We start from the raw sequence: 24420 nt of genomic DNA, 5'->3' as shown, positions 1-24420 counted from the left end.
TGTGAGTCTGAGGTGTGAGTTCTGTTCTGATTCACCTTCACTTCCGGTCCGGCCTGGGTGAGGAGTGATGTCTTGGCAGAGTGGGCCAGGCATGGGGAAGGCGGGCTCCATAGGTCCAGTTGGTGGCAGCGGCCTAAGGAGGTGGAAGCACTGAGCACGGACCAGGGTCCCGCGGCAGGTGAAGGAGTAACCGTTCCATGTAAGCAACCCCAGAAGTGCCATGTAAGCAACGGCCCAGGGGAGATGTGGCCTCCCGTTCTGCCCACGGGCCCGTGCGCACAGGAGTTGACCTTACCTGTAGCAAAGAGGCAAAGTCCGGGAAGCTCCTCTCCCCGGAGAAAAGGCTCGAGTTCAGGGGTGCTATTGAAGCTCATCCTCTCTTTAGCAGAGAGTTGGTATCTCTGACCAGTTAGTCCTTCCAGGGCTTGGCCACCTCTGTTCCGCCTCCAGCGAGGACTAGTCCCCCTCAACTTGGGGGAGGTGCCCTGCCTGTTGTGCGCCTGTTACGTGAAAGCAGGACCTTGTTTGTTCTGCTTCTGGCCTTCTGTGAGCACGTTTCTGCTGTCCTCTCTTCTGCAAATGTCTTCCAGGTGACCCACATAGAGGCAGGGGCAGCCTGCTCAGCCATGCAAATGTGCCCTAGGCCCAGAAGGGAAAAGAAACAAATTGTACAGGTTAAAAAAGAATACTTTGGGGGAAACTTGAAATTTGCTAATAAATCCTCTGCCGCGCACAGAGATGCAGTGTATACTGCGTTAGGCTTTGATTCCTTGTGGACGTTAGAACCAGTGTTGTCCAGCTCCTGCTGCATGCTTCGTGCTGTGCTAATGGTTGGGAAATACCCATCGCACTGTGTGGCCCCGAAGAAAAAACCAGTCTGGTTAAGGTGGTAGAGGACATGCTGTACTGGGCGCTTCGGATCTGTCTCTGGCATAAATGCCTGGGCATCAGGAGCTGAGCGGGTGCTGAGTGTGCACTGTTGAGGCCAGGGGGCATATGGGCCAGGGAGGCTGAGGGAAAGGGCTCAGGGGCCCCCAAGGGCACTGGACAGGAGGAACCCCGGAGGGGGCTGGGGCAAGGCCCAGATTGGGCCTCTGGATGCAAGTCTGAGGTTACCCAGGTGGTCAGGATGTGTCTGATGGTGGCTTCTGCTGTGATTGATTGATTGATTTGAGAGAGAGAGAGCGAGGGGGGCAGGGGCAGAGGGAGAATCTTCCAAGCAGACTCTCTGCCGAGCTCCGTCAAGACCTAAGCTGAGATCAAGAGTCGGACGCTTAGCTGACTGAGCCACCCAGGTGCCCCCACTTCTGTAATGTAAATGCTTCATTTTCCAAACCACCCTGGACTGACTGAACCAATGTGCCAGGCCCTGTGTGAAGCATGTTACACGCACACTGAATTCTCAGAACTGTTCCAAGGTAGGTTTAGTATTGTTTCATAGATAATTCAGACCCTTGGGTGATCACTTGCCCAAGGAACTGCCCTGGGTCACAGGGCACATAGGGAAGGCAGACACTGTCCGGGACAGCACCAACTCAGCAGAACTCCCACCCCAGTTTACCTGGAGGGCAGGTCCTATCCGCAGGGCCCTGAGCACACTATGAACTCAGGGTGGGCCACCCTGGAGGAGCAGCTGAGAGCTCAGGCCCAGCAGTTGAGAGCTCAGGCTGGGGCCAAAAATCTCAGCTCTCCTGCCAAGCTTCAGGGTCTTCCCACAATGTGGGCCATTAGCACCAAAGGCTGAGGAGGACTTCAGCTAACGCACACCACATGGGGCTCCAAACGTCAATAAACCCTGCAACCTTTTTTTTTTTTTAAGATTTTATTTTTAAGTAATCTCTATACCCAACATGGGGCTCAAATGACAACCCCAAGATCAAGAGTGGCATGCCCTACTGACTGAGCCAGCCAGATGCCCCACCCCCTGCCCTGCATCCCTTTTAATGGGAAAACTTAATAAGAAATACTGTCTTAAACCAGCATCTTACTGTGTCCTCATGTCTCTTCATTGTGAATTATAACTGGAAAAATATCTTCTTCCTACTTATCCTCAAAGTGAAGTTAATATTTCTCCTCTTTGGATCTGTACACCTTCCTGAGCTGCCAGGAGGCTGTGGCTCCCAGTTTGAGGGGTACTGCCTGCCTCCACATCTTCACTCCGTGGTCATAACACAGGCCCATTTCATTTGTACAATAATCCTTTAAACTCGAGCCATTTCAGGACGCCTGGGTGGCCAGTAGGTTGAGCGTCTGACCCTTGGTTTTGGCTCAGGTCATGATCTCAGGGTCATGGGATGGAGCCCTGAGTCTGGTTCTGCGCTCAGCACGGAGTCTGCTTGAGATTCTCTCTCTCTCCCCCTCTGCCCTTCCCCTGCTCATGTGCTCTCTCAAAATAAAATCCTTAAACTCTCCCATTTCCTTGTACTGTGTTTCCCAAGTGAACACGGCCAGCCCTCATGCTGACATGAGTGTCCCCGTCCTGGTCCTCCACGGACCTTGGAGGCAGACCTGGGTGGTCCCGTCACCTTCCTACCTGGTCAGGCTGTGGGCATGGCCTCTACACCTGCCCTTCCTCCCACAGCTCCCTGGCCTCTGGCTCACTTGTCACCTCTCACCAGGCCACCCCACACTGCCTTCCAGACTTACCATGTCCTTTCAATGAACTCTTCTTGAGAAGTAGTGTTCTCAGCTCCTGGTGCATGATACATATTCAAGAACCTGCGGAATACATGAGTCGCAATTCATGAGTGGAAATCAGATTTCAGATAGCTTCATGAAGTGTTCAGAATCAGCTACCTTGAGGTGCCTGGTGGGCTCAGCCGGTAAAGCGTGCAACTCTTATTCTCGGAGTCATGAGTTCGAGCCCCACATTGGACATGGAGCCTACTTAACACTTTAAAAAAATAAAATAAAATCTTTTTTTTTTTTACGATTTTTTTATTTATTTATGTGACAGAGAGACAGCCAGCGAGAGAGGGAACACAGCAGGGGAGTGGGAGAGGAAGAAGCAGGCTCCCAGCGGAGGAGCCCGATGTGGGACTTGATCCTGGAACGCCGGGATCATGCCCTGAGCCGAAGGCAGACACTTAATGACTGCGCTACCCAGGCGCCCCAAAATAAAATCTTACATAAATAAAAATAAAACAGCTGCTTTTCTGCTCATCAGGATTCAAAGAACTTTCGTCTACTGCACCTGTAGCCAGGATCCTGGCATCACAGTCAGGAACTTGCCCTATACCCCCTCATCCCCTCGGACAGGGTCAAGAGTGCCCCAGACCAAGGCCCGTGTTGTGAGAGGACCGGCCAGGCCGGTGTGTCGCCACCCCCGCCTCTGACCAACTGCCCTTGGCTGAGCATCTAGCCAGGTGAGGAGCCGAAGGGACATAGGCAGCCCTCACCCCCCGGTCTGGGGCTGGATAGCAAGGTGCCCAAGGCCCAGTGTGTCAGGCAGAGAGGCAGGAACCTTCTGCCAAGAGGGGCACTACACCAGAGCTCATGGGGCTGGAAATGGGCATGGAGGGTCCCACCAGGACCCCTGAGGTCTGTGCAGGCCGCCCTTCTCTCTCACCATCCTGGGTCGCTCTGTTTCCCTGGGGAGGGTGGAGAATGGAACTGCTGCCATATGGTGCCTGGTCACAGGCAGCCCAGCGACCACCTGGTGGCTGGCCCTGCAGAAAGAATTGGGTCCTGGGCTCTTTCCCTGATCCTCGGCACATCTGGTCTGACCACTGAGTGGCCAGTAACCACCCCAGGCTTCAGACTAAGCCCAGCGAACCCCAGGGCAGCGGGAACCAACAGCACGCGCCACCTGCCAGGAGACCAGCAGCGGTCCAGTCCGGCAGGCTCAGAGGAGAATCCCAGGCCCGAAGCCACCGCGCAGGGCTGGCCACTCTTGTCTCCATACAGACCCTGAGGTCACGAACCTGGTTTCTTCCTGGCAGTATCGTCAGTCCCTAGAACAGCACCTGGCTCAGCCAATAAATATTTGTTGAGTGAGAGAATGACTGGAAAGGGCACCACAGGAGCTAGCAGGGCAGTGGAGGGGACGGGATGCCCTCCTGAGTCAGGGAGGGCCTCTGCGTTTGTGCAGCGCGCGTCCATGGGCTCCTCTCCTGGGGGACCTGGGCGGTTGGCAGCCACAGCCCCAGCAGTGTCCCCATATCTGGGAGAAGGCAGACAAGGGTCATGGAGCACACAGCTCAGGGGCAGGGTGGGTGTGTGCCCCGCACGTGCGCCCCTGGTTGGGGAGCCTGTGCGGGGAGTCAGATGATGCCCTCAAGGGGCGCACCTTTTGCACCAAGCCCCTTGGGGTGGGAAGGCCTCCCAGGTGAGGGAGCAGCAGGGGTGGAGGCCCAGAGCCTGGTACCAGGCATACCTGAGGGCCTGGCAGAGCTTGGCAGGGAGCAGGGGTGGAGCGGGGTGTGCAGCAGCGGGATGGCAGGCCCCCAGGGAGCTTCGGGGGCATCTGAGTCTTTCAGGACTGGGTGACCTGTTGAGTGCTCACCCCGGTGGCAGGGGTGGGCACTGAACTGGGAGCAATGGGGCCAGGGCAGGGGGCCCAGGAGAGAGGGTACGGTAAGAGAAGCAGGCAGAGTGAGGGACGGAGGGAGAGGATTTGGGGCGGGGCAGTGAGGTAGCACCAGGGATGGGGGCTCCCAAGGGTCTGGCCTGCCTGACCGGAGGGACTTGGCATGGGGACAGTCACATAAGCAGGGCAAGTGTGAGAACTCCCTGGGTCTAGCTCACTAACAAAGGAGCTGGTTATTAAAGGTGCAAGATGCAGTGGGCACAGGGGACAGCTTGACCCTTGGGCCTGGGGCAGCGAGGCACCAGCGGCCGGCCCTCACCCTGAGGTCTCGCGTGGGCTCCCTCTGCCAGCCTCCCCACACTTCCCTCCCTGTAGGCACTCCCAGCGGCCCTCAGCTCCTGGCTCCATATGCCTTACTTCCCCTGGGACACCCAGCTTCCACCCCCCCCTGCCCCCCCCACCCAGGCACTCCAAGGAAAGAAAGAAGGTGGCCTAGGACCAAAATGGCTATTGGGGCAGCCCTGGGAGCAGAGGCCACACGGGATCTGGGCAAGAGTGTGCAGGCAGATCAACGCGCAGGCACAGGCCCTGAGGTGTGGCTGGTGAGAGGTCAGGTGAGAGTCTGCAGGCGGGACCCCATGGAACCTTGCTGGCTGGGGGAGGGGGGAGGGGGCCGCTGTAGGCGCCTTGGGCAGCAGGACTGCCTCCTGGATCAGAAAGTCCCCAAGAACAGAGAGCCAGGTACAATAGAGCAATAGACGTGGCCCTCTGAGACCGGGCACCTTCCCCTAGGCCCCACTGGCCGCAGCTCCTCACTGGAGCTCACTCCTGGCGCGGTGACTCATCCCATGAGTGTCTATCCAGATGGTAGGCTGGGCGCCAGGGGCTTGGGAGGGCGCCTCAGGGGACCCCTCCCAGTGAGATCTCTAGAGGAGAAGGAGGACTCAACCAAACCCTCCCCAACTCCCCCACCCCCTCCAAGCCCCAGGTGGCCCTCCGCACAGCCCAGGCCCGTGCTGCCCCCGCACCTGCTGGGCGCACGGCTCCCTTGACCTTGGAGGTCTCACGAGCGGGTCGTTCATTGTGGTTGTAATAGCAGCCGCAAGGCGGCGCCCGCGACCCGGCCTCCGGGACCCAGGGCCTCCCAGGGTGGAGGGAGCCACAGAAAGCGAGCAGCAGGCCGGCCTCGCAGCTGTCGCGCCTGGGTCCCCGCGGAGCGCACCTGCCCTCGTGCTGGTGGACAGGTGGCCGTGGCGCGGCCTGGCCGCGGCTTCTGCCCCCAACTGGCTGTCCGTGGGGGCTCCGTGACCCGTCATGCCGCGACCATGCACCATGGTGGGTCTGTGAGGAGCCCTGTGGTTCTCACAGCTTCTGACCCTCCCCTGAAAGCTGGGGTCTGGCAGGACTGCCTCAGGCCCCATGTGGCCCCACACCGTCAGGGTGGAGCCCCCACCGCCTGGCAGGCAGGGGAGCCCATGCTGCCTGTCTGTCCACTTCCCGCAGGCTGGTCCCCCATCCTGGGTAACTCCAGCTCGACCTTCCTGACCCCCTGCCCTCGGGGCTCTGTGATGCTCTGGCCTTGGACAGACGCCCCCTGGAGCTGGGTAATCGCCACCCGCTCCTCTGTCCTCAGGCCCCACTACAGGTCCCGTGTTTTGGGCTCTAGGGCAGGAGGGTGGAGAAAGTCAAGGAAAGCTGAAAAGAAGGAAGGAGGGCATAGGTGTGCCTGGGCTGGGGTCTGGACCCTCAGGGTCAGGAAGGGCTGCTGTGGGAACTGAAGGCTGGTCCTCACCCTCCCTGGGCCTCCCCCTGGTGTTTTGGGGGGCTCAAGGAGCCCTGTCATCCTGTTCTTCTCCAGGCCTCAGTTTCTCCCAGCAGACCTCCCAGGGCTGTCTCCAGGCTGACAGGGCCCCCACACTGCACTGTGGGGTCAGCAGCAAGCAGAACAGCACAGGTGATGGTGAACAAGGCAAAGGTCACCTGTCACCAAGCAAGGCAGGCCTCTGGAGGCTGGCTTCGTGCTGCCCACAGCAGCTGCAGGGAGGGCCTGGAGGGTGATGGCACCAACTCCAGCAGCCTCATTTGCTCCCCTGGAGCCTGGCGGTGACCCAGGGTACAGCTGGGCGGTGGGGGGCCTTAACTCCTGGCCTCCAATGTGGCCTCACCATGGCAGTGACCGCAACACAAAGGAAGCCTCCTTGCCATCAGTTCAGCCCCCGGAGCAAGGAAGGCCCTCTTCCTGCCTCCTCCCCTGATGTCCAGGGACTCCTGCCTTGCCCCAGCGCCCTGGCTCCAGCCCATCCACCTGCCCTTCCATGAAGCCCCCCCTCTGCCACTCCCCACCATGTCCCTGCCCAAGGAAGCTTCCTGGGGCCTCTCAGCAGCAACCCCCCTGCCCTGCCTCTGTCCCTGCCCAGCCTCAGTGGGGTCCTGCAGAGGTTCAGGGACCCTGGTTCCCTCCCCTAATGCCCAGACTCCACCCTTTGACATGAGCTGACAACGGGAGTCAGGTCGGGCTGTCCAGGGCCCTAGGGCCTCTCTGCTCCACTGGCCCCGGAGACAGCCCGAGGCCTTGGCCAGGGCAGCTATCCATTAGTGTGTCTCTGGGCCACTGTCTGAGAAGGGGGCTGCTGAGAGTCCCGTGTGGCCCGAGTGGAGCCCTGGGGGTGGCAGCAGCCATCATGTTGGAAGGAGCCCAGTAGGTCCCAATGCCTCCCGGAGACGGACTTCATCTGAACTCAGTGCCAATCACGTCCTCCCTTTAGACCAGTGTGTCCCCTAAGTCCTAGGCCAGCAGAGCCCTCTCCTCTCCTCCCCACCATCAGCAAGCACATGAGGGGAGGCGGGCCCCTTACCAAGACCTCTGAAGCCCAGCTCTGGGCTTAGCGGCCCTGGGAGCCCAGGTGGGTCTCGGAGCTGAAGCCCTGCACTGACGTCTTGCCTCCCACTTCGCCTTGGAGGTGGACGTGAAGCTCTTGGGGACTCCAATGCAGTGGCCGCTGCATCTCCGCCTCGCGCCTCGCGTGGCTGTGCGTGTGCGTGCACGTCGCACTTTGTGTACGTGTGCGCGCATGCGTGCTCCGCTCTGTGGGCGCTGTGTGCGGGTGCACCTGTGCGGGCGTGCACCTGTGTGCTGTGTGTGTGGCAAGGTGGGGCAGAGACATTCTGGCATGGACCCCCAGCAGACGGTGGGTGGGCCAGGGGCCTGGGGGGGGGGGGCTCGGGGACTGGGAGCAGTCCCTGAGTGGGGACGGGCGCGCCGGGCCTGAGAGGGAGCCCTGGCGGAGGCTGGAGGTGTCCTGGGAACGGCCCAGGAGGCGGCGGCGCGGCAGCGCCATGGCAGCGCCATGGCAACGCGCACAAAGCTCTGGCCTACTTAGCCCCACCCCCACCCCCGCCCCCGTGGCGCGCTGGCTCACTGCTCCTGGAGAGGGTGCAGGGCTTTCAGGCCTGGGGTGGGGGTGGGGCTGCACGCCCTGGCCTTTGGGGGCTCCGTGCCCTAGTAGCCTTGGCCTCCTCCTGACTGCCGCCCACCCATGGATGCTGGGCCCAGCCCGTGGTAATTCAGTCTCCTGTTCTTTAGAGGGGAGAGATGGGGCGCAGAAATGCCCAGCACCCAGTAGGTGCCCAGCCACACAAGTCCCCTCCCCGTCTCCTGGTGGGCTGTGGTCTCAGGGGTTGCTAAAGACCTTTGGAGCTCCCCAGAAACGTCAGGGCTCTTCGTGCTGCTGCGGTGACAGCAAGCTGCGAAGTTCTCTGATCTTGCACCACAGGCCTCGGGTCAAGGCCCCCAGTGTGGGAGGGGGCAGCTAGGAGCACTGAGGACAGAGCCCTGAGCTGCCCATGCATCCCTTCACGGGACAGGACCCACAGGAGGGCCGGTGCCTTCACCAGCTCAGACAGCTTCTCAGCGTGTCACCAGCATGGCCAGAACACCGGGGCCAGACTCTGCTCATGGCAGGCAGGGCAGGTGGGGAGGGCCTCATTCTTTGAGGGAGACCCCCTGGGCCTGACAGCACCTTGTGCCTGCCTCCAGAACCGAAGCTGACCATCAAGGGCCAGCTCTGTGCCCACTGCCTCCACCGGCAGGAAGCCTGCCTGGCCTGGAGCTGTGGGGAATGGGACAAGTGTTTCCAATGCCCAGGGAGGCAAAGCAAGTTGCCAGAGGAGACCTGGTGCATTCGTGGGGCAGCCGGAGGGACAGTCTGGGTGACCCGTGCTGGCTGAGTCCTGCGACGTCCACATGGCCCTGCTGCAGTTGGCCACCCTGGATGCTCCCCACCCAGGTCTCACGCAGGAGTCATCTGTGGGGCAGTGGTGGTGCCCTGGGCAGGGAGGGCTGAGGGCCAATAAGGCTGTGAGGATACTTTATGGAGGAGCAGGAGCCCTGGGGACAAGCCCTTGGCCCCACAGGGGGTGGGTGTCACAAGGCACCACTCAGCTAAAACCGAATGTTTTCCTGACCTCACCTCCTGAGCTGGAAGGCCAAGGGGCCTGCCACGGGACCCCAGGGCCTGGGAACCTGCTGGACCTCAGACACCCAGAGACAGTCAGCTCTGGGGGTCCATGTGCAGGCTCGGCCCCAGCCCTGCAACCTTGTGTCCCAACTCCCCCTGGCGACAGAGTCCCCACCCTGCAGACATCCTCACTCCTTCCTCCAGCAGAGGCTCTCTGCGTCCCCAGGCCAGCGCGCCCCACTGTGGCAGGGGCAGCCCCGTGTGCACCCGTGTGGGAGTGGGGAGTGGAGTTGTCCGTCGGTGCATTTGCACACACGAACGGGTGTGCTCTGCCCTGGGCGCCAGCTGCAGCTGCCCTCCCCTCCTCCACCTCAGGCCCCCTAATTTATGCCACGAGGGGGGCCGTCCACTCACTTGTTCCCCGCCTGGCAGCAGCTTTGTCCCCAGGCGGATTCCCAACGGTTGCCTTTGGGAAGAAAGGGCCCTTCTCTGGCCGGCAGTGAGGTCACCAGGAGGGGCCGGACGCGCACAAAGGCCGTGCCACCCCCCACCCCCACCCCGCTGGCAGCTGCCTCTTTGTCCCCAGCTCTCTCAGCCTAAAAGAGACCCCAAGGGGCCCCAGCTCAGCCTAGGCCAGGCCTGGCCTTCTCCTAAGAAAGTGGATGGGGTGGGGGAGGGGCAGGAGCAGGCCCCTCCCCGCTCAGCTACCGATGAGGGACAGCACCCGTTGAAGTGCAGACCCCACCCCAAATGCCATGCTGGGCCTGGCGCAGCCCCCTGTGGGGGGCTCCACTTAGTGGGGGGGTCTGTATCTAGTTGTCCCCAGGACAAGCAGGCAAGCAGGCTTCCAGGGTGGGGGCTGTAGGAAGGTGAAGGAGCCTGAGGTATTAGGAGGCAGCCCCGAGAGAGGGGCAAGCAGCTAGGCCCCTGGCCTGGGGGGCTTCGTCATGGGTGGAGGCTTGAGGCAATGCTCCTTGCACTCTGCCGCTGAAACCAGCTTCTCCCGGGATCCCGTGACGCCTGGCCTGTGCGTGTGCGTATTAGCTGTGTGTGTGTGTGTGTGTGTGCGCACACTCACGCGCATATGCACGCACGCTCACGGGAGTGTGGTGGGGTGAGGGGCTGGCGACCTGGGTCGGTCTCTCCAGGCTGTGAGAGGAGATGGGGGAGCCCGGGTGGAGGGGCCCCAAGGGGCAGAAGGTGCTGGATGGGGGATGGGGGAGTTGCGTGGGCAAAGGCCTGGTGGCCTGACCTAGGAGTTCAGTAAGGGCTGTAGGGTGGGAGGCCAGCCACGTGGACACGTGGACCTCCCTCCCTAGCCTGCTGAGCCGCCCCCCTCCGCCCCTCCCCCGCCAGCTGGTGGCACTTGGGCCCAGAGCTCCTTAGCAGTCTCTCCGCGGAGGGAGGAAGTGGAGGCTGAAGGGAGCAAAACAAAAGCCCTCGGCTGTCCCAGACAAATAGAGGCCGGGCTGAACACTGGAGAGAGCCGCTGGGGGCCCAGGACCCTGCCAGACGTGGCTGCGAGCAGAGCCAGCCCTGGCCAGACTCGAGGTGGGGGGTGCCAGGCCTGACGGCTGGGGATGAAAAGCCGATGGCAGAGGACTGGGGTCCCACCAAAACCTCTAAGATCTGCCCAGGACCCCCTGAAGTCCCTGCATCTGGACTTGGGGGGCCCAGCCAGGAAGCTCGATCAGAGGAGGCAGAGGCCAGGAGGAAGTGGCAGGCAGGGAGGTCTGGGTCATCCCAAGGTGCAGGAGCCCAGCTAGTGAGGAGGGTGCGGGGAGCAGGGCCGGCATGGGGCAGGCACTGGGAAGAGGCTGCATCTAACCCGAGGGGCCAGGCAGCCGGGGCACCTTCAGGTGTGTGTGGGGGGCAGCAGAGCTGGGGGATGGGGGTGGCCTGGGCCTCAGGTCCCTACCCCTCCCTGGGAAACAGCTCCTGCCCCGTTGCCTAGTGCTTGGAATGTCCATTGTGCCTGTAGCTTAGCAACACGCCTCGGTCACCCCTGCCGCCGTCCCCCCCCCCCACCAGCCCGCTGCCCGCATTCCTGCGCGGCCTCTTTCGTAGCTAGCAGCTCAGAGCCCTCCCAGCCTAGGCGTCCAGCACCTGGGAGACAGCGGCTGCGGCTGCGGGCACAGGCGGCTGGGGCACGGCTCCCTGCCACGTGCTGGCTCCCGGCTCTGCTGCTGCCTCTGAAACCTCAGCCCCACGTTCACACCTCGCCTCCTTCCCTGCTTCAGTCCCACTTAGGTCCGCTTTCTCGCAAATGTGACGACAGTAGGGAGAGCTGCGAGCGGCTGCTGGGGCTGACTGGGGAGTGGGACCGGCAAGGGGTGTGGGGTCCCACGGGACTCCTGGGTCAGGACAGTTACGTGGGTGCCACCCACTGCATGCCAATTACACTGCAATGAAATGGATTTCTGATTCTGGGGGACAAGTTCGGACCTGTTGGCAGCAGCCGGGCAGGGGTACAGGGCTGAGGGGAGGGTCTACAAGAAGGAGACCAGGTGGTCATCCGGAGCCAGAGAGGCCAGGAAAGGGCACCACCTCCGGGGTGTGGGATGGACCCTTCTCTGGGGCGGGAAGTGAGGGGCCCAGCTGCCCCTCCTCCCTGCCCTTCTCCCACGTTCTACGCGGGGGCCACTCTGCAGGCCCAGCCTCCAGCACAGCAAACCCACCTCTGGGTCTGTGGCCACAGCATCCGTACCATGAGGAGCAGCTAACGGAAGGCTCACCGTCGTCCTGCCGGGACCAGCCAGCTGCCTCTCCCACCTGCTTCATGGCAGGAGGGGCCTGGTGGCCCTGGGAGGTGAAGCTGAGGGCACTGAGCCCAGGCCCACACGGGGGCAGCTGCCTGGAGAGCCCAGAGCAAATAAATGGTGGAAACGGCCTGGGGCATTTTTCCTTTAAAAGAATGTATCATGGAAAATGTCAGGGAAATACAAAATCCGAGAAAATGCACAGCCTTCCAGGTCCAAGAAGTACCCAGGCTCCCTCTCTCCCCTCCTCCGCTCCCTTCACCCGACACCCTGAGGCCAGTTCCAGCCACTCTCCCCTTTCACAGAATCATTAACACACCTAAAAAAGTGCTCGCTCCTTCCACCCACGAAATAGCCACTCAGGCTTCCCATTCCCAGATGTCTCATTTTGTGAACCAGCTAGCTGGTTTGCTGGAGGCAGGACTCGAAGAGGTGCCCGTGCAGAGGTGCCCGTGCAGCGTCGTCCTCCCCACCCCCCACCCCCCCCCCCCGCCCCGCTGGAGCTCTGGGAGCCTCCGGGGACACAGTCATCTCAGGAGAAGTACTGGGACCTTGACACAAACATTCCAGCCGGGCTGAGGCAAAATTAAGCTCTGACAACAGCATGGCCTTAGAGGGAGGTCGATGGTCTGGAAGCTTCCACGGAGTTGGCTGAGCTGCTTACACTCAAGATGTGTTCGGTCTGCTTAAGAAGTAAGAAGAACAGTTGGAGAGACGCCAGTTCCTCCAGCAGAGAGCCCTGCGCCCCCCACCAAATTCTGTAGGCCTGGCGGGTGGGGGGAGGCCCGGCGGTGCTGGTCCAGGGGCCGCAATGGGGTGGGGGGGCAGGTCCACGGATGGTTCGTTGTCACACCTGTGGCCAAAGGTGAGGATGGGCTCTGCCACGGGGAATGCGAGAACTGCCTTGTGGGTTTGCAAGGAGTGCCTGCCTTGTGGGGGAGGACACCTCTGACGTCGCTACAGAGACAGGAAGTCAGGAAGGGGTGCATGACCTTCGGATCATGTCAAAGCTAAGGCTGCTCAAGTATCTCTTATTCTCCCAAAATGCCTGTTTGAGTCCAGACATTCCTGTCCACATCCTGTCCCAAGACACAGTGATTTCTCTCTCTCACAGGGGCGCCTGGACCTCACACGCTCGGCTGCGGGGACAAGCTGGGACAGACCCGGGCGTCCACATGTGCCAAGCGCTTGGGGGGTGGCACACGGAAGCTTTGTGGGAGTGTGGGGAGGACTCAAGGGGAGGGGGATTCGGGGCAAAAGGGCCGCTGTACCACATGGGGCTCAAATGGGAATGTCAGGGGCCCCTGAGGGGCAGGACACCAGGGCCTGAGGGCTTGGGGACACTCGAGTGCCCAGAATCCTCCCCACTGCCACCTTTGTCCACCACAGAAGGAAGGAGGGCCCTGGAGGGAGTCAGGGGGACTCGGGCGGGCGGGCAAGGCAGGCCAGAGAGCAGGCAGGAGTGCAGAGCCCTGTGGGCTGGCCAGCCGGGCGGTGGAGGAGGGGGTGGGCAGCGGGTGGTCGGGAGTGGCCTGCCTGGCGGGGAGGGGGTGCAGGGCCAACCCGGTAACGGACTCTCCTCCCCACCCCGGCCCCTCTGCTTCTTCTAAAAATGTGCCTGGACCCAGCCTGTCCCCCTTTGAAGGGACAGATGTCAGGGAGAAAGCTGATTACTGTCAAAGGCTGGAGGCTGTGACCGGAGCTCTCGGGGAGGGTGACCCAATTCCGAGCTATTCTCAGCCTGGTGGGAGCCGAGTTATTCCCTCCCGCCAACGCCGCTGCTCCGGAGGCTGCCTGACTTTGAAACGCCCTCCTCCCTCGGCGGGGCCCAGGCTGTCTGGAGGAGGCCCGCGGTCCCACGGCCCGCCCAGGCCCCGGCCGCACCCAAACCGCAGGGGCTCCGTCCCCACCCCGACGGGAGGGCAGGCCGCGTGACCCGAGGCTCAGAACGCGCCCGCCCGACCCGCTCGCCCCTCCTAAGCCTGAGCCCGAAGCGGCCACAGAGCCGGGCGGGCACGACTCGGGTACGTGCGGGCAGCCCGCGGGCCGGGGGAGCAGAGGAGCGGGGGCAGCGCTGAGTTCACGGCCGCTCGGCCCCCGCACGCGAGCAGGACTGGCTGAGGTCGCCGGGGAGAGGCCAGACCACAGACCTGGGAGAGGACGGGAGTGCTACCTGAGGCCCCCCAGGCGCTTTCGGGTGGGGGTGTCTGGGTGCTGGCTCTCCAACACACTACCTCCGAAGCTGGGGGGTCGACGAAGAGCCGGGGGCCCGCGGCCAGCCTGAGGTTCTCGCAGTTCTGTTTTATTACACACGTAACCGCAAGCACAGGGAGCGCGGAGCTGGATTTTTCCAGAGAAGTCCCAACGTCAAATCACCTCTCCCATTATCCTGATCAACTAGTCAAGCGCCCCTGAAACAAACAGCTAGGACATTCTGCAAAGGACGCAGACTGCAAAGGACATTCTCAGATGGACCCAGAGACGGCCCCCAAAATTCTGGCCTCGGAATCTGCAACAGAGACTGAGGGCTTCCTGGAGGCGGTGGCAGCAGTAGCTCCCACTAGTGATAACAATCGCGCAGCGGTCCCAGGGCTCCTGGCTGGTGCAGTCGGAAGAACGTGCAACTCTTGATCTTAGGGCCATGAGTTCGAGCCCCACAGTGGGTGTAGAGATTATTTTTTAAAATAAATTTTAACTTAAAAAAATATATATCAGAAAAATCTGTGAGCAGTGACTGAGCAAATGCTGACTTGATACTTAATCTCATGGCAGCTCCTCCCCACCCCCAAGCCAAGGCAGGCACCGCGTTCACCCTCCTTTCTGCCAGGAGGAGGGAGGTGACTTGTCACCATGGCGCCAGAGGGAGGACGTGAAGCCGGCAGGCTCAGAGCCTGAGCCCTGAGTGCTTGCATCCCACCCCCACCCCCAGTGGCGGGCAGCATGGCGTCTGGCCATCCCCACTAAGGCTCAAGTCCAAATCCCTTGTCCCTCTGTGACTGCAGGGGCCACCTGCTGGCAAGGCCTGACTGTCCCACCCGCAACCTCCACCCGACCCCCCCCCCCCAAAGTTTAACCCCCTTCCCTTGTTTGCTTCCACCGCGCACATCTCACCTGCACCGTCTGGGCCTGGTTCCCAGGAGCCCCTCGGGGGGCAGGCTGGGCTGCCCTGGATGTCTGGGTCCTCAGCGCCAGGAGGGGCTTGGTCTGCACTTGCTGGGCAGGAGCACCCCGTGAGGCTGGTGAGGAGGGCAGGGTTCTGAGGATTGGGCACAATCAGCCCCCACCTGCACACTCCCTCCTGGGGGCATCGAGAGCCAAGATATCCAGCAAGGCGGCCCCTGGTGACCCTCTCACCTGAAGCCCCGCCAGGAGGCAGGGCCATCCCCAGGCTGCCATGTGAGCCCAACAACCTCTGGGCAGAGTGGGGCACTGCGTCTGGGCGGCCAGCCTGTGCTTCAAGCAGCCTTGCAAACAGGGCAGGCAGCTACCAGCTGGGAGGAAGTGCCCTCCATACCTACCCAAACTCCTCACAGCACTTCCCATCTTATTCTCCCAGGCCAGCCTGACGGTCTCCTGCCCCAGGCCTGCCCACTCCCACCTGGCAAGGCCTCTTGCTCACCCTCCTCCAATTTCCACCCGCCCTTCCAGCCCCTGCATGGCTGTCACCTCTTCTGAGGAGCCTTCCAGGATTACAGCAGAAATCTCTCTCCCTTTTGGCTTCTAGTCACAACCTAGGGGACCACACAGGGCGGGAGAGTGTCTGGGAGTCCCTGGTGGGCGAGCAGAAGCTGGAGGCCTGCATCCCAGGGAGTCCCATCTCCTCGGGGCCTCATTCTCCACCTGTGCAGTGATGGGGTGGGAACCACATCATCTCCCTGGGCCTGGGGTCCCACATAGCCTGCCTGCCCTTCCTTCAGCAATGGGTTAGAGGCAGGGAGCCCAAGTCCCTTGGAAGACAGAGGTGGGGTGGGGGTGGGGGTGGGGGTGGGAGGGTGGTGGGCCGTAGATCTAGACAGTTGGGGTGAGGGCGGCAGGTGTGGAGAAGTCCACCTGCTGTCCTGTCTTCATGGGGCAGACAACTTCCTGTCACACTGCTACCCAGGGCGTGGCCCCCAGTGGCCTGGCATCCATGATGCCACCCACCACCTGTCCAAAATCCCACCCTAGGCCCCCAACCCATACCACCCCAGGGGCTCCCGCTGAAGGAGGCGAGCCCCTCCCAGGCAGGTGAGGGCAAAGCACGGCGAGGGCAGGGGCAGTACACACCAGGACTGAGGAGGGCAAGGCCCAGGGGGCTTCCTGGGGGAAGTGGCTCCATGCAGCCTCCATGGAGGCCAAAGGAGACTCTAATCCTTCCGTAGGGTAGGATCCTGGGCTGGGGCCCTTGGAGTGGGTGAGCCAGGGGCCCTAGGCCTTCAGGGGCTCAGAGGCCTTTAGGGGGGCAGCAGTGGAGGTGGCTGGATGTGTGACATGACAGGGACAGGAATTTCCAGGAAAAACTGAGCATCACAGGGAGTGTCTGGGTGAATCCTTGCCCTGTGACCAGCCCCATGCCACTGACTCGCAGAGGTGACGGTCACTGACCTGCTGACCAGTCACTCACCCACCATGGGTGCTGGCCCCGGCTCTGGACACAAGCTCCCCTTCTGCAGAACTAGGGCCCTACTCTGCGTTGGCTCCTCTGCCTGGAGGGGGTCGCAGGGCTCCTGCCTGAGGTTGCTGGTGGGTGGCACGGAGACATTTGGGGGGGGGGGTCTTAAAGGGTGCACAGGAGTTCCCAGGGTACTCGTGTGGGGCCTGGCAGCACAGCTGAGGGGCTGGAGGGCCCCCTGGACTTCAGAGCTGCCCTGGGCCAGGTATGCCTATGAGCAGGGTCAGGCGTACGGGTCTCCCGACCCCAATCCTCCTGCTCCCACAGGCCCAGTGACGCCCAGGGCTGTAGTCTAGGCAGCCACCCTTAGCCCCTTGTAGAAGAAGGAGCAACGCTCGGCAGGCCCATGTGCTCTGCAGAGCACGGAGAGCTATGCCCTGTGTCAGGCATCTTGCCGGCCTCTCTCCAAGGCCAGGGTAAGAAACGGGTCCCTCCTCTGTCCCCCAAGCTAGGCATTTGTTCAGAAGTAAGGACGGGTCCTGGGTAAAAGGGAGAGGGGAGCCCCCCAGCCCTGTAATGCTGCCCTCAGGAGATCAGTCGTCCAGTAGGCCCACCTCACCTGGCACCTTTGCAAGGACTCACAGGCCTAGGTGTGGCCTTGGGCTAGAAGGGCAGGCATGTGCGGGGAGGGGGTCCTTCTTGAGTTCTAGGTCATTCTGGAAACATAAAAGGTGGCCCCTGCAAGACCAGGCCAGGCTGTGAAGGGAGGGTCCAGTGCTCTGGGACGGACGGGGACACACACACACACACACACACACACACACACACACACACACAGGCAGACCCCCCTCCTCGCCTCCCCCACTAGGACAAGTGGCCCTTTCTGCGGCTGAGTGGGGGTGGCCACACACTTGCCCCTTTGTCCATCATGTCCCAGGCTGTTGTCCTGGAGTCCAGAGCCCCTGTGACGCCTGCCCTAGGACAGGGGGAGGAAGGACCAGGGGCCAGGGCTGTGTGTGGGGAGGTCTGGCCTGGGCGCTGGTGTTGGGGAACAAGCGTCTGGCGTGAGGGGCACCGAAGAGACCAGTGAGCTCGGCAGAGGCAAGTGTTTATTTCTCCACCAGGCACGGTCGGGAGCCAGCCCCCTGCCGGCACAGTCCCTGGGGCTCTTGTCCTAATGTGGGAAAACGGAAGCTCTTGAGGACAGGTGAGGCCAAGGGCAGACGCTCAGGCCCTTCATGCAACCGAGGCAGGCATGGATGCCAGCCACCCAGCCCAGAGCTGGGGACCAGGGCCGGCTGCCCTCTGTCCCGGATGCACCCCTGTGCCCCCAGCACTCCTGGGAGGGGCAGGGCATGCAAGTAGCCCTGGGGCTGGACAGCTGGGGTTCAAACAGCTCTGAGAGGGCCGGGCTGGGTCACCTGAGGCATTTCACCGTTCCCCTCAGGCTCCTGGCAAAGTGTCGCCCTGTTCTCACTCACGGACATGCTGGGGCTCCGGCTGGACCGGGGCCATGCAAGGCACTTCCAGCAGCAGGAGAAGCACGCCAGATGGGCAGGGCTGCCCTGGGCCCATCCATCCCATAGGAAGGGGTACAGGGCACTCCCACTTGCCCTGTAGGGTGCCTCACAGGGTGGGCTCAGGCCTGAGGCCACCCAGCAAGCCCTCCTCTCCCTCCCCCAGCCCGGCACCATCAGCTCCCAGGGGGAAAGGGGCCGGCTCACAGACTCAGTGGTCCTCCTCCTCCGACTCCTTGTTCCCCCACCTCCCTACCAGTTTGTGGCTACCTAGGAAGAGGTCAGACCCGGGTCCCCCACCTACACCTCTTGGCCTCAATAGCCAGAAGAGCCTGTGACAGCAGAGGCTCTGTGGCAACAAAGAGCAGGAGAACAGGGGACGATGGGCAGGCTTTCCTCCCCAGAGGACCAGACTGCCCGGTGCTGGCCGGCCCTGCCCACAATCCTCCGCCGCCCTGGGAGGCCCCCAAGCCCTGCCTTGCCCCGCCCCGCCGCATTTCTAAACACAGGCCCCAGCAGGCGTGCGCTGACCATATAAGGTGGCCTGTGGCTGAGCTGCACCCCTGCCTGCGCTCCGCGGGTTCCCAGCTCCCTGCAGCTCCTGGCGGGAGGCCTACTAGCCTGGGGTCTTGGTGGCGAAGGTCAGGTAGCCCGTGTGGCCCACGGCCTCCTTCATGGGCGTGCCACTGCGGAAGGGGCCGGCGTCGGGGCGCAGGCCGGCCCCCAGGTCGGGTGCAGGCAGGCTGACGGTGCGCACGTTGAACAGCTGAGGCAGCACCTCCAGCGTGCTCAGCTCCGAGAAGCCGTGGGCGGCCAGCGCCTGGCAGGTGCGCTGCACTTGCTCGATGCACGGCGAGAAGGAGCAGAAGCGCCCACCTGTGGGGAGCCAGGCACGGGGTCAGAGGGCAGGAGGGCACAGGCGCCAGGTGTCCCAGGGCTGGGGATGGCAGGGTGGAGGCCCGGCCCCCCACAGGGCCCCCGGGGGGCAGGTGTGGGTCCAGACCGTGGCGGGGCCGTGGGCAGAGGCCGGTGGGGCAGGAGCTCCCGTGGAGCCACGTGGAAGGGACCGCTTAGACCGAGCCCACAACCCAGCTTTCATCTGCACTTCGGCGCTGCCACCCTCCACTTCTACAAGGAAGCTGAGGGCTGGGGCCAGGATGAACCACCGGGTCAGGGGTCACGGTGGAGCCTCGGCCTGGCAGCCGTCAGAGCGCTGCGCCCAGAACAGCTCCAACCATCTAGCACAGCGGCAGCAGCGGGGGAAGCAGATCACAGGTGGTGGGAGCGGCTGCTGTCACAGGAAATTAGAGGCTGTCACCTGCTCTGGGGAACAGGAGGCGCCTACTCCGAGCAGAGCCTGACGGCCAAGGATGACAGGGTGCAGGCGGGAGCTGACAGTCCCTTCCTGCCACCTCCCAGCAGGGCCCACCCGCAGTGTCCCTCAGCCTGGCCCGGGTCCAGCCCACGTCCCTGTCCTAGCAGGGAGGGAGGGTGTGGGGAAGCCGAGGCTGGGAAAGGGACGCGGCCAGGCAAGTCCTCAAATGGCCCTGAGGCCTGGTCACCTCAGCCACACCTGGGGACATAGACCCCCCACACAGGTCTTCAAGAAGGTGTGGGCTTGGAGGCACGAGCAGTCTGAAGCGAACCCAGGAGGGCGCAGGGTCATCCCCAAGAAGGGACCCAAGCCCTGTGCGTACTGCTAGGAAAACAGGCCCCACTGGGTGACGGCCAGAGCCTGCTGGCCAGCCCAAGTTCCAGAGGGCCCAGAGATGGCCCTTCGCCAGGGCTGGGCTCACAGAGCAGGCAGGGGAGCCACTGGAAAATGCAAGGCCCACAAGTAAGTTGGGAACCTCTGGGACCAAAACAAGCAGACACAGCAAGGGTGCAAGGGAGGGGGCTTAGAGGAGCACGGGGGATGGGCATGACAGATGGCACGGCTCCCCCGGGGCGAGCCACCAGGAAGGAACCTTGGCAACAGGAGGAAGGCCCGGGAGTGTGACCCCCCCGGGCTTGGGCTTGGCCCAGGCTGGTGGCTGGCTCCAGCCTCCGTGGGACTGGGCCCGGGCCTGCAGTGTCTGGGGGCAGAGTCAGAAGGCCTGGAGCTGCAGGGAAGCCGGCCCACCTTGGCAGAGCCCAGGGATGCTGCAGGGGACCCACTGGGAGCCACTGCCTGGAGTGCCTCGCTCTTGGAGCTGCCTTGGCACCTGTCTTTTGGAGGGGCAGCCCTTCCCCCGGGGCACCCTGGGCTCCCTCCCTGCCCTCCCCGGCTGCACTGCTGAGCGGGGAGGAGGGAAGGGGCCCTGGCTGCCTGGGCTGGCTCCTTCTCCAGAAAAGGGAAAAACTCAGGGCCTCACCAGCGCCTCCCTGGCAAAGAGCCAACCTTCCCGCCTCCTTCCCGCCTCCACATCCAGCATCTTCCCTAAAAGGTGCCGGTTCCCTGGCTTGTGGCTGGGGGGAAGGGAGACTGCTGGCAGGGGCTGGGGTCAGGGGTTGACCTCTGACCTCTGAAATGTCCGTGGCATGAGTCCCCCCTCTCACTGAGGTGGAGCCGCCACATTCCCCAGGGAACTCAGACATCTCCCACGTCCGGGTGCAAGCGGGGCAAGGCCAAGGAGCAGGGGCTCAGCTGGAGTCGCCCTCTCCCCGGATCTTACTCCTCCCAACCTCACCCTCTCACGAGATGACCTCCCCATGAGTCCTCAGCCAGCCTGACCCACCCCTATTTAGGGACAAAAGGGGTCCTGGCCTGCCCAGGCTGCGTGGCCCGGTGGTTTCTGACCCCTCTGGGCTGCAGGTGACCCACACTCAAGGCCAGGCCCAGGAGTTCAGCCCCCAGGGCTGCACCAGAACCCCTACTGTACCTTCAACCTTGAGGGCATCCCAGGCATGACCCACAGCCTCCCAAGGAGACGGGATGTCCAGGAAAACAGCATCTGCCACGTGGCTCACACCAAAGCCACTTCGGCACACGTCCTGGTTGCGCACCGTCACCCAGCGGCCCACTCGATGCTCCTGGAACTCCTCCCGAGCCTTCTCTGCCCGCTGCTGGTGGAACTCCACTGTGTGCAGGTGGCCCGTGGGCGCGATGGTGCGGATGATGGCGTGGGACACGGAGCCGCTGCCAGTGCCTGGCGGGACAGGACAGATGTCAAGCAGGACTGCTGGGGACACTCAAGAAACAGCTCCACCCTCACCCTGGAAAGACCCACACAGGACCCACGGGGCCAGACGATCTGGTTACTCGTGGGCATCACTCCCAGAGCTGCCTGTCGGGTCCCGGCTGCCCAGGGTCTGGTTAGCTGAGCTGCACTGGGGCTGGGTGGGGACGGGAGCTGGGGTTTATTTCCTGAGTCTGCTATGGGCCCTGTGGGGAGAGGGGTGGCCCTGCCCAATCCCAGCGCCAGAGGCCCTGCAGGGTCTAGACAGAGTGGACGGGGCAGCAAGGGCCCGTCCCCCCTCCGCCCTGAGCCCCCGGCCCACTCAGATTGGTCCGTCTCCCTGGCCCTCACCCGCCTGTGCCACACGGAGTGCGAGGGTGGGACAGCCCTGCCCTCGCTCCGCATGGCCGCACAGCGCCGTGACACGGCAACCAGCCGGCCACACACCTCTGGTCTTCCACGTCATCGTCCCCCGGTTCTCTTCCAGCTGCACTGGCCACTCCTCAGCCGCCTTCCGCTGCCCCTCCACTTGACTTCCTAGCTGGCAGCACCCAGCGGGGCTGTGTTCCCCCGGCCGCCACGATCTCCCCTCGCCCCGTGGTTTCAGGTGTCGGTTTTGATGAACACTCCCCAGACCCATGTCCCTGCACTCCAGACTCCTACCCAGTCTCCAGTGCACACGCACCGCCTCCCCTCAACAGCCGACCAGCGCTCAGCGTGAGCAAGGGCGAAGCTGGATCCGTTCCAATCCCGAGCCTTCCCTGCCAAGCCCTCCCCAGCCCAGTCAACGACACCCACGGCTCAGCCAGGCACCCCAGAGGCACCCTCAACTCCCCTCTCCGCCCTGCCTTCGACCCACTAGTAACTCGTGTCTCCCCCTACCCCCACCCTGCCACCACGCTGCCCTGGGCCTTCCCTCCTGGCTTTGTAACGACCACCAGACGGGCCAGGCGCCTTCAATCCTGCATCAAACGCAGCAGAGGGATTCTCTTCACCTCAGTCACACCCCCTTTCCCCTCCCCACGCAAAGCAAAGTCAGACCCGATGGCCCCCGAGCCGTGTGTTTCCTCCTGACCTCACTGCCTGTTCCTGCCACACTTGGCCTCCTTGCTGGGTCCTCACTCTGAGTGAGGCCTTCACATGGCTTGCCTTTGGGAGGATACTCGCTACTCTCCCTTGGCTCTTGGTAGTGCCTCCTTCTCATCATTCCCAGCTGAACATCCCCTTGTCAGAGGTCTTCCCTGACCAGCCTAGCTGGAGGGACCCCTGGGAGTCACCCTCAAACACGCAGCCCTGTTTTACAAGCCTCCCAGCAATCAACAGCACTGAAACAGTGACACTGGGCTTACTACCTGCTCGGGGAAGCAGAAACCTGGCCCATCTTGTTCACAGCTGGACCAACAGTTCCTAGACCGGGAGCTGGCACACCAGAGCCCAGAGCACACCCACTGCACAGACAGTAGCAAGGGACAGCGCCGTCTTGAAGTCCTGCAGTCCATCTGCCACTGGCACCCCATGTCCCCTGTGGCTGAGCAGTTGGCCTCTGCCCAGCCCCTGCCCACCCTCTGACCCACAGCCCATGTTCTGTATCTGACTCTTCCCATTTCAAAGTGTTTGCCTGGGCAACAGGAACCATCCAACTGTCTACACGGAGAGGGACAAGATGGCCTGAAGTCCTCAGAAAGTTGGAAGCAGTGGTGTTGGGAACCCTTTGTGACCTTGGAGCCCACCTGCGCAGACCATGAGCAACGTGCTGGAAATCTAGGCGCATGTGGGCCTGGGCTGTTCTTGGGTGGGCTGTATGCTTCAATCTCCATTCCAGGTGGCCCCAGCACCCGTGTGTATGTGTGCATGTGTAAGGGCCAGGACCAACCTCAGGCCCTAGACTTAGTCACAGTGGTGCTGGCCGAGGATGAGGTTGAGGCAGTCTCCCCATGCACAGTGAGCACCTCAGAGCAGCCCTGGCCTCCCTACAGGGAGAGGTGACTCTCAGCCCTGGCCTGGGCGGTCAGGGGCTGCTAGGCCAGGCACTGAGGTAGGGAATGGCAGTGAGCACCTAGGCCACAGCCGAGTGGCACTCTGGCCCTGCCCCACCAAGGCAGGCAGGCAGGCAGGCAGGCCTCTCACTGAACACCAGCTCCTGGGGGGTGGGGGAGATCGCTGGTCCCGCACCATCAATTCACATTCAGATTACAGCACCAGCCTTCTAAGCAGTTCTGTGTTTCTCACTCCCTGCAGTCAGCCCCCCCAGAAACCTCCTGGCAAAACAGAAGTTGAGCAACCATGCCTGTCCTCAGGAAGGGCAGGCTGGAGGCTGTCTGGATGTTGCATCTGAGCTCCACCTTCAAGTCAATTTTTCAGAATTAGAACTGAGGTAGCCCAAAGAACTCACCGGATTCACAGACCACAGAACCAGGCCGAAGCTCCAGCATCATGGTGAGCAGAGCAATGTCAGTGGAGTAGAGGATCTGGGTGCGGTGTGGCAGGTTCAGTGTCCAGAGCTCAGGCGTGGGGTGCAACACATATACCCAACCACCTCGGCCACAGGTCACCTTGGAGCCGAAGGGGCGGCCGATGAGGTCTACTGAGTGCCGCAGGACACCATGCCGGGTCTGGGTCTGTGCCCCACGCTGCACACGCACTGCTACCATTGCACCATGGCCCAGTGACAGGATGGCCGTGTCACCCTCTTTGATCAGCTCCTCATATGCCACGAAGCTCATGGTGTTGCTATCTGACAGGTGCCTGGGACCTGGAAGGCAGTGTGTGCGTATGAGCGTGTAACGGTACCAGGAAGGTGCACCTGGAATCTGCGTAGAGGGCTGTGAGGCCCAGAGCCCACGCGGTGGGGGTGGGGTGGCTAGCTCGGTCCCTGGCTGCACCCTGGCCTGACATGTTAAACCCTCCTTGGTCTGGGTCATGAGACAGAGGAGTCACCAGCCCAAATCACTGAAGCAGGGCCGTGGCAGAAGACGGGCCCAAGATTTCCCATCAAGTAAGGACCAGGAGACCAGGGGACTGGCTCCCATGCTCCAGGTGCGAGATGAGGGGCCGGCCAGCAGCCGGGCAGCGGCCAGTGATCTGAGCTATCACCTCCATGCCGGGCTCCATTCCGCGGAACCCCCCTCTCCCCAGTCTCCCCCCAAACGGGCTTCCAGGTGGACGCGGGAGAGGTAAGCCCCCCCCCAGAAGGGGTGGGGGTTGCGCCAGGCCCGGCCGGCACAGTGCGGCGGGGTTTGGGGGACGCGCGGAGTCTCACCCGCCACTCGCGGCGGGGTCCCTCTCCCTGACGCTCCGCACGTGGCGCCGCGACCGTGGCTTCGCACTTCCGGCTCCGGCCGGGCGCCTCCAGATGGCGTCACGGCTCCCCGCCCCGCGCGCGCGCAGGATGCCGGGACCTGCGGGCAGCC

The 24420-nt window shown here is 62.7% G+C and overlaps 1 protein-coding gene and 1 long non-coding RNA gene across 3 annotated transcripts; both read right to left on the bottom strand.

Annotated features, from left to right (window-relative positions):
• Positions 1 to 12: 12 nt before the first annotated feature.
• LOC123779248 (uncharacterized) lies at positions 13 to 5618 on the bottom strand. The gene is made up of 4 exons (XR_006776131.2): positions 5557 to 5618; positions 2647 to 2718; positions 296 to 639; positions 13 to 133 (listed from the first exon to the last, which is right to left on the bottom strand). It is a non-coding gene; the product is annotated as an uncharacterized LOC123779248 (long non-coding RNA).
• Positions 5619 to 17426: 11808 nt separating this feature from the next.
• Positions 17427 to 24420, bottom strand: TRMT61A (tRNA methyltransferase 61A). Of its 2 annotated transcripts, XM_045777177.2 has the most exons (5): positions 24270 to 24395; positions 23563 to 23762; positions 23403 to 23478; positions 20714 to 20980; positions 17427 to 18728 (listed from the first exon to the last, which is right to left on the bottom strand). In XM_045777177.2, the coding sequence occupies exons 2-5, from the start codon at positions 23731 to 23733 to the stop codon at positions 18469 to 18471; spliced, it is 774 nt and encodes a 257-aa protein (XP_045633133.1). In that variant the 5' UTR covers positions 23734 to 23762; positions 24270 to 24395; the 3' UTR covers positions 17427 to 18468. The 2 variants fall into 2 exon arrangements, with proteins under 2 accessions (XP_045633133.1, XP_045633135.1); XM_045777179.2 differs by having other exon boundaries at positions 23403 to 23762; positions 24270 to 24420.

Source organism: Ursus americanus, chromosome 26 (assembly GCF_024610735.1).
Source record: "Ursus americanus isolate L20-20 chromosome 26, mUrsAme1.1.p, whole genome shotgun sequence".
NCBI classification, from domain to species: domain Eukaryota; kingdom Metazoa; phylum Chordata; class Mammalia; order Carnivora; family Ursidae; genus Ursus; species Ursus americanus.
The sequence above is the reverse complement of the archived record's forward strand: the minus strand, read 5'-3'. Positions and strand labels throughout refer to the sequence as shown.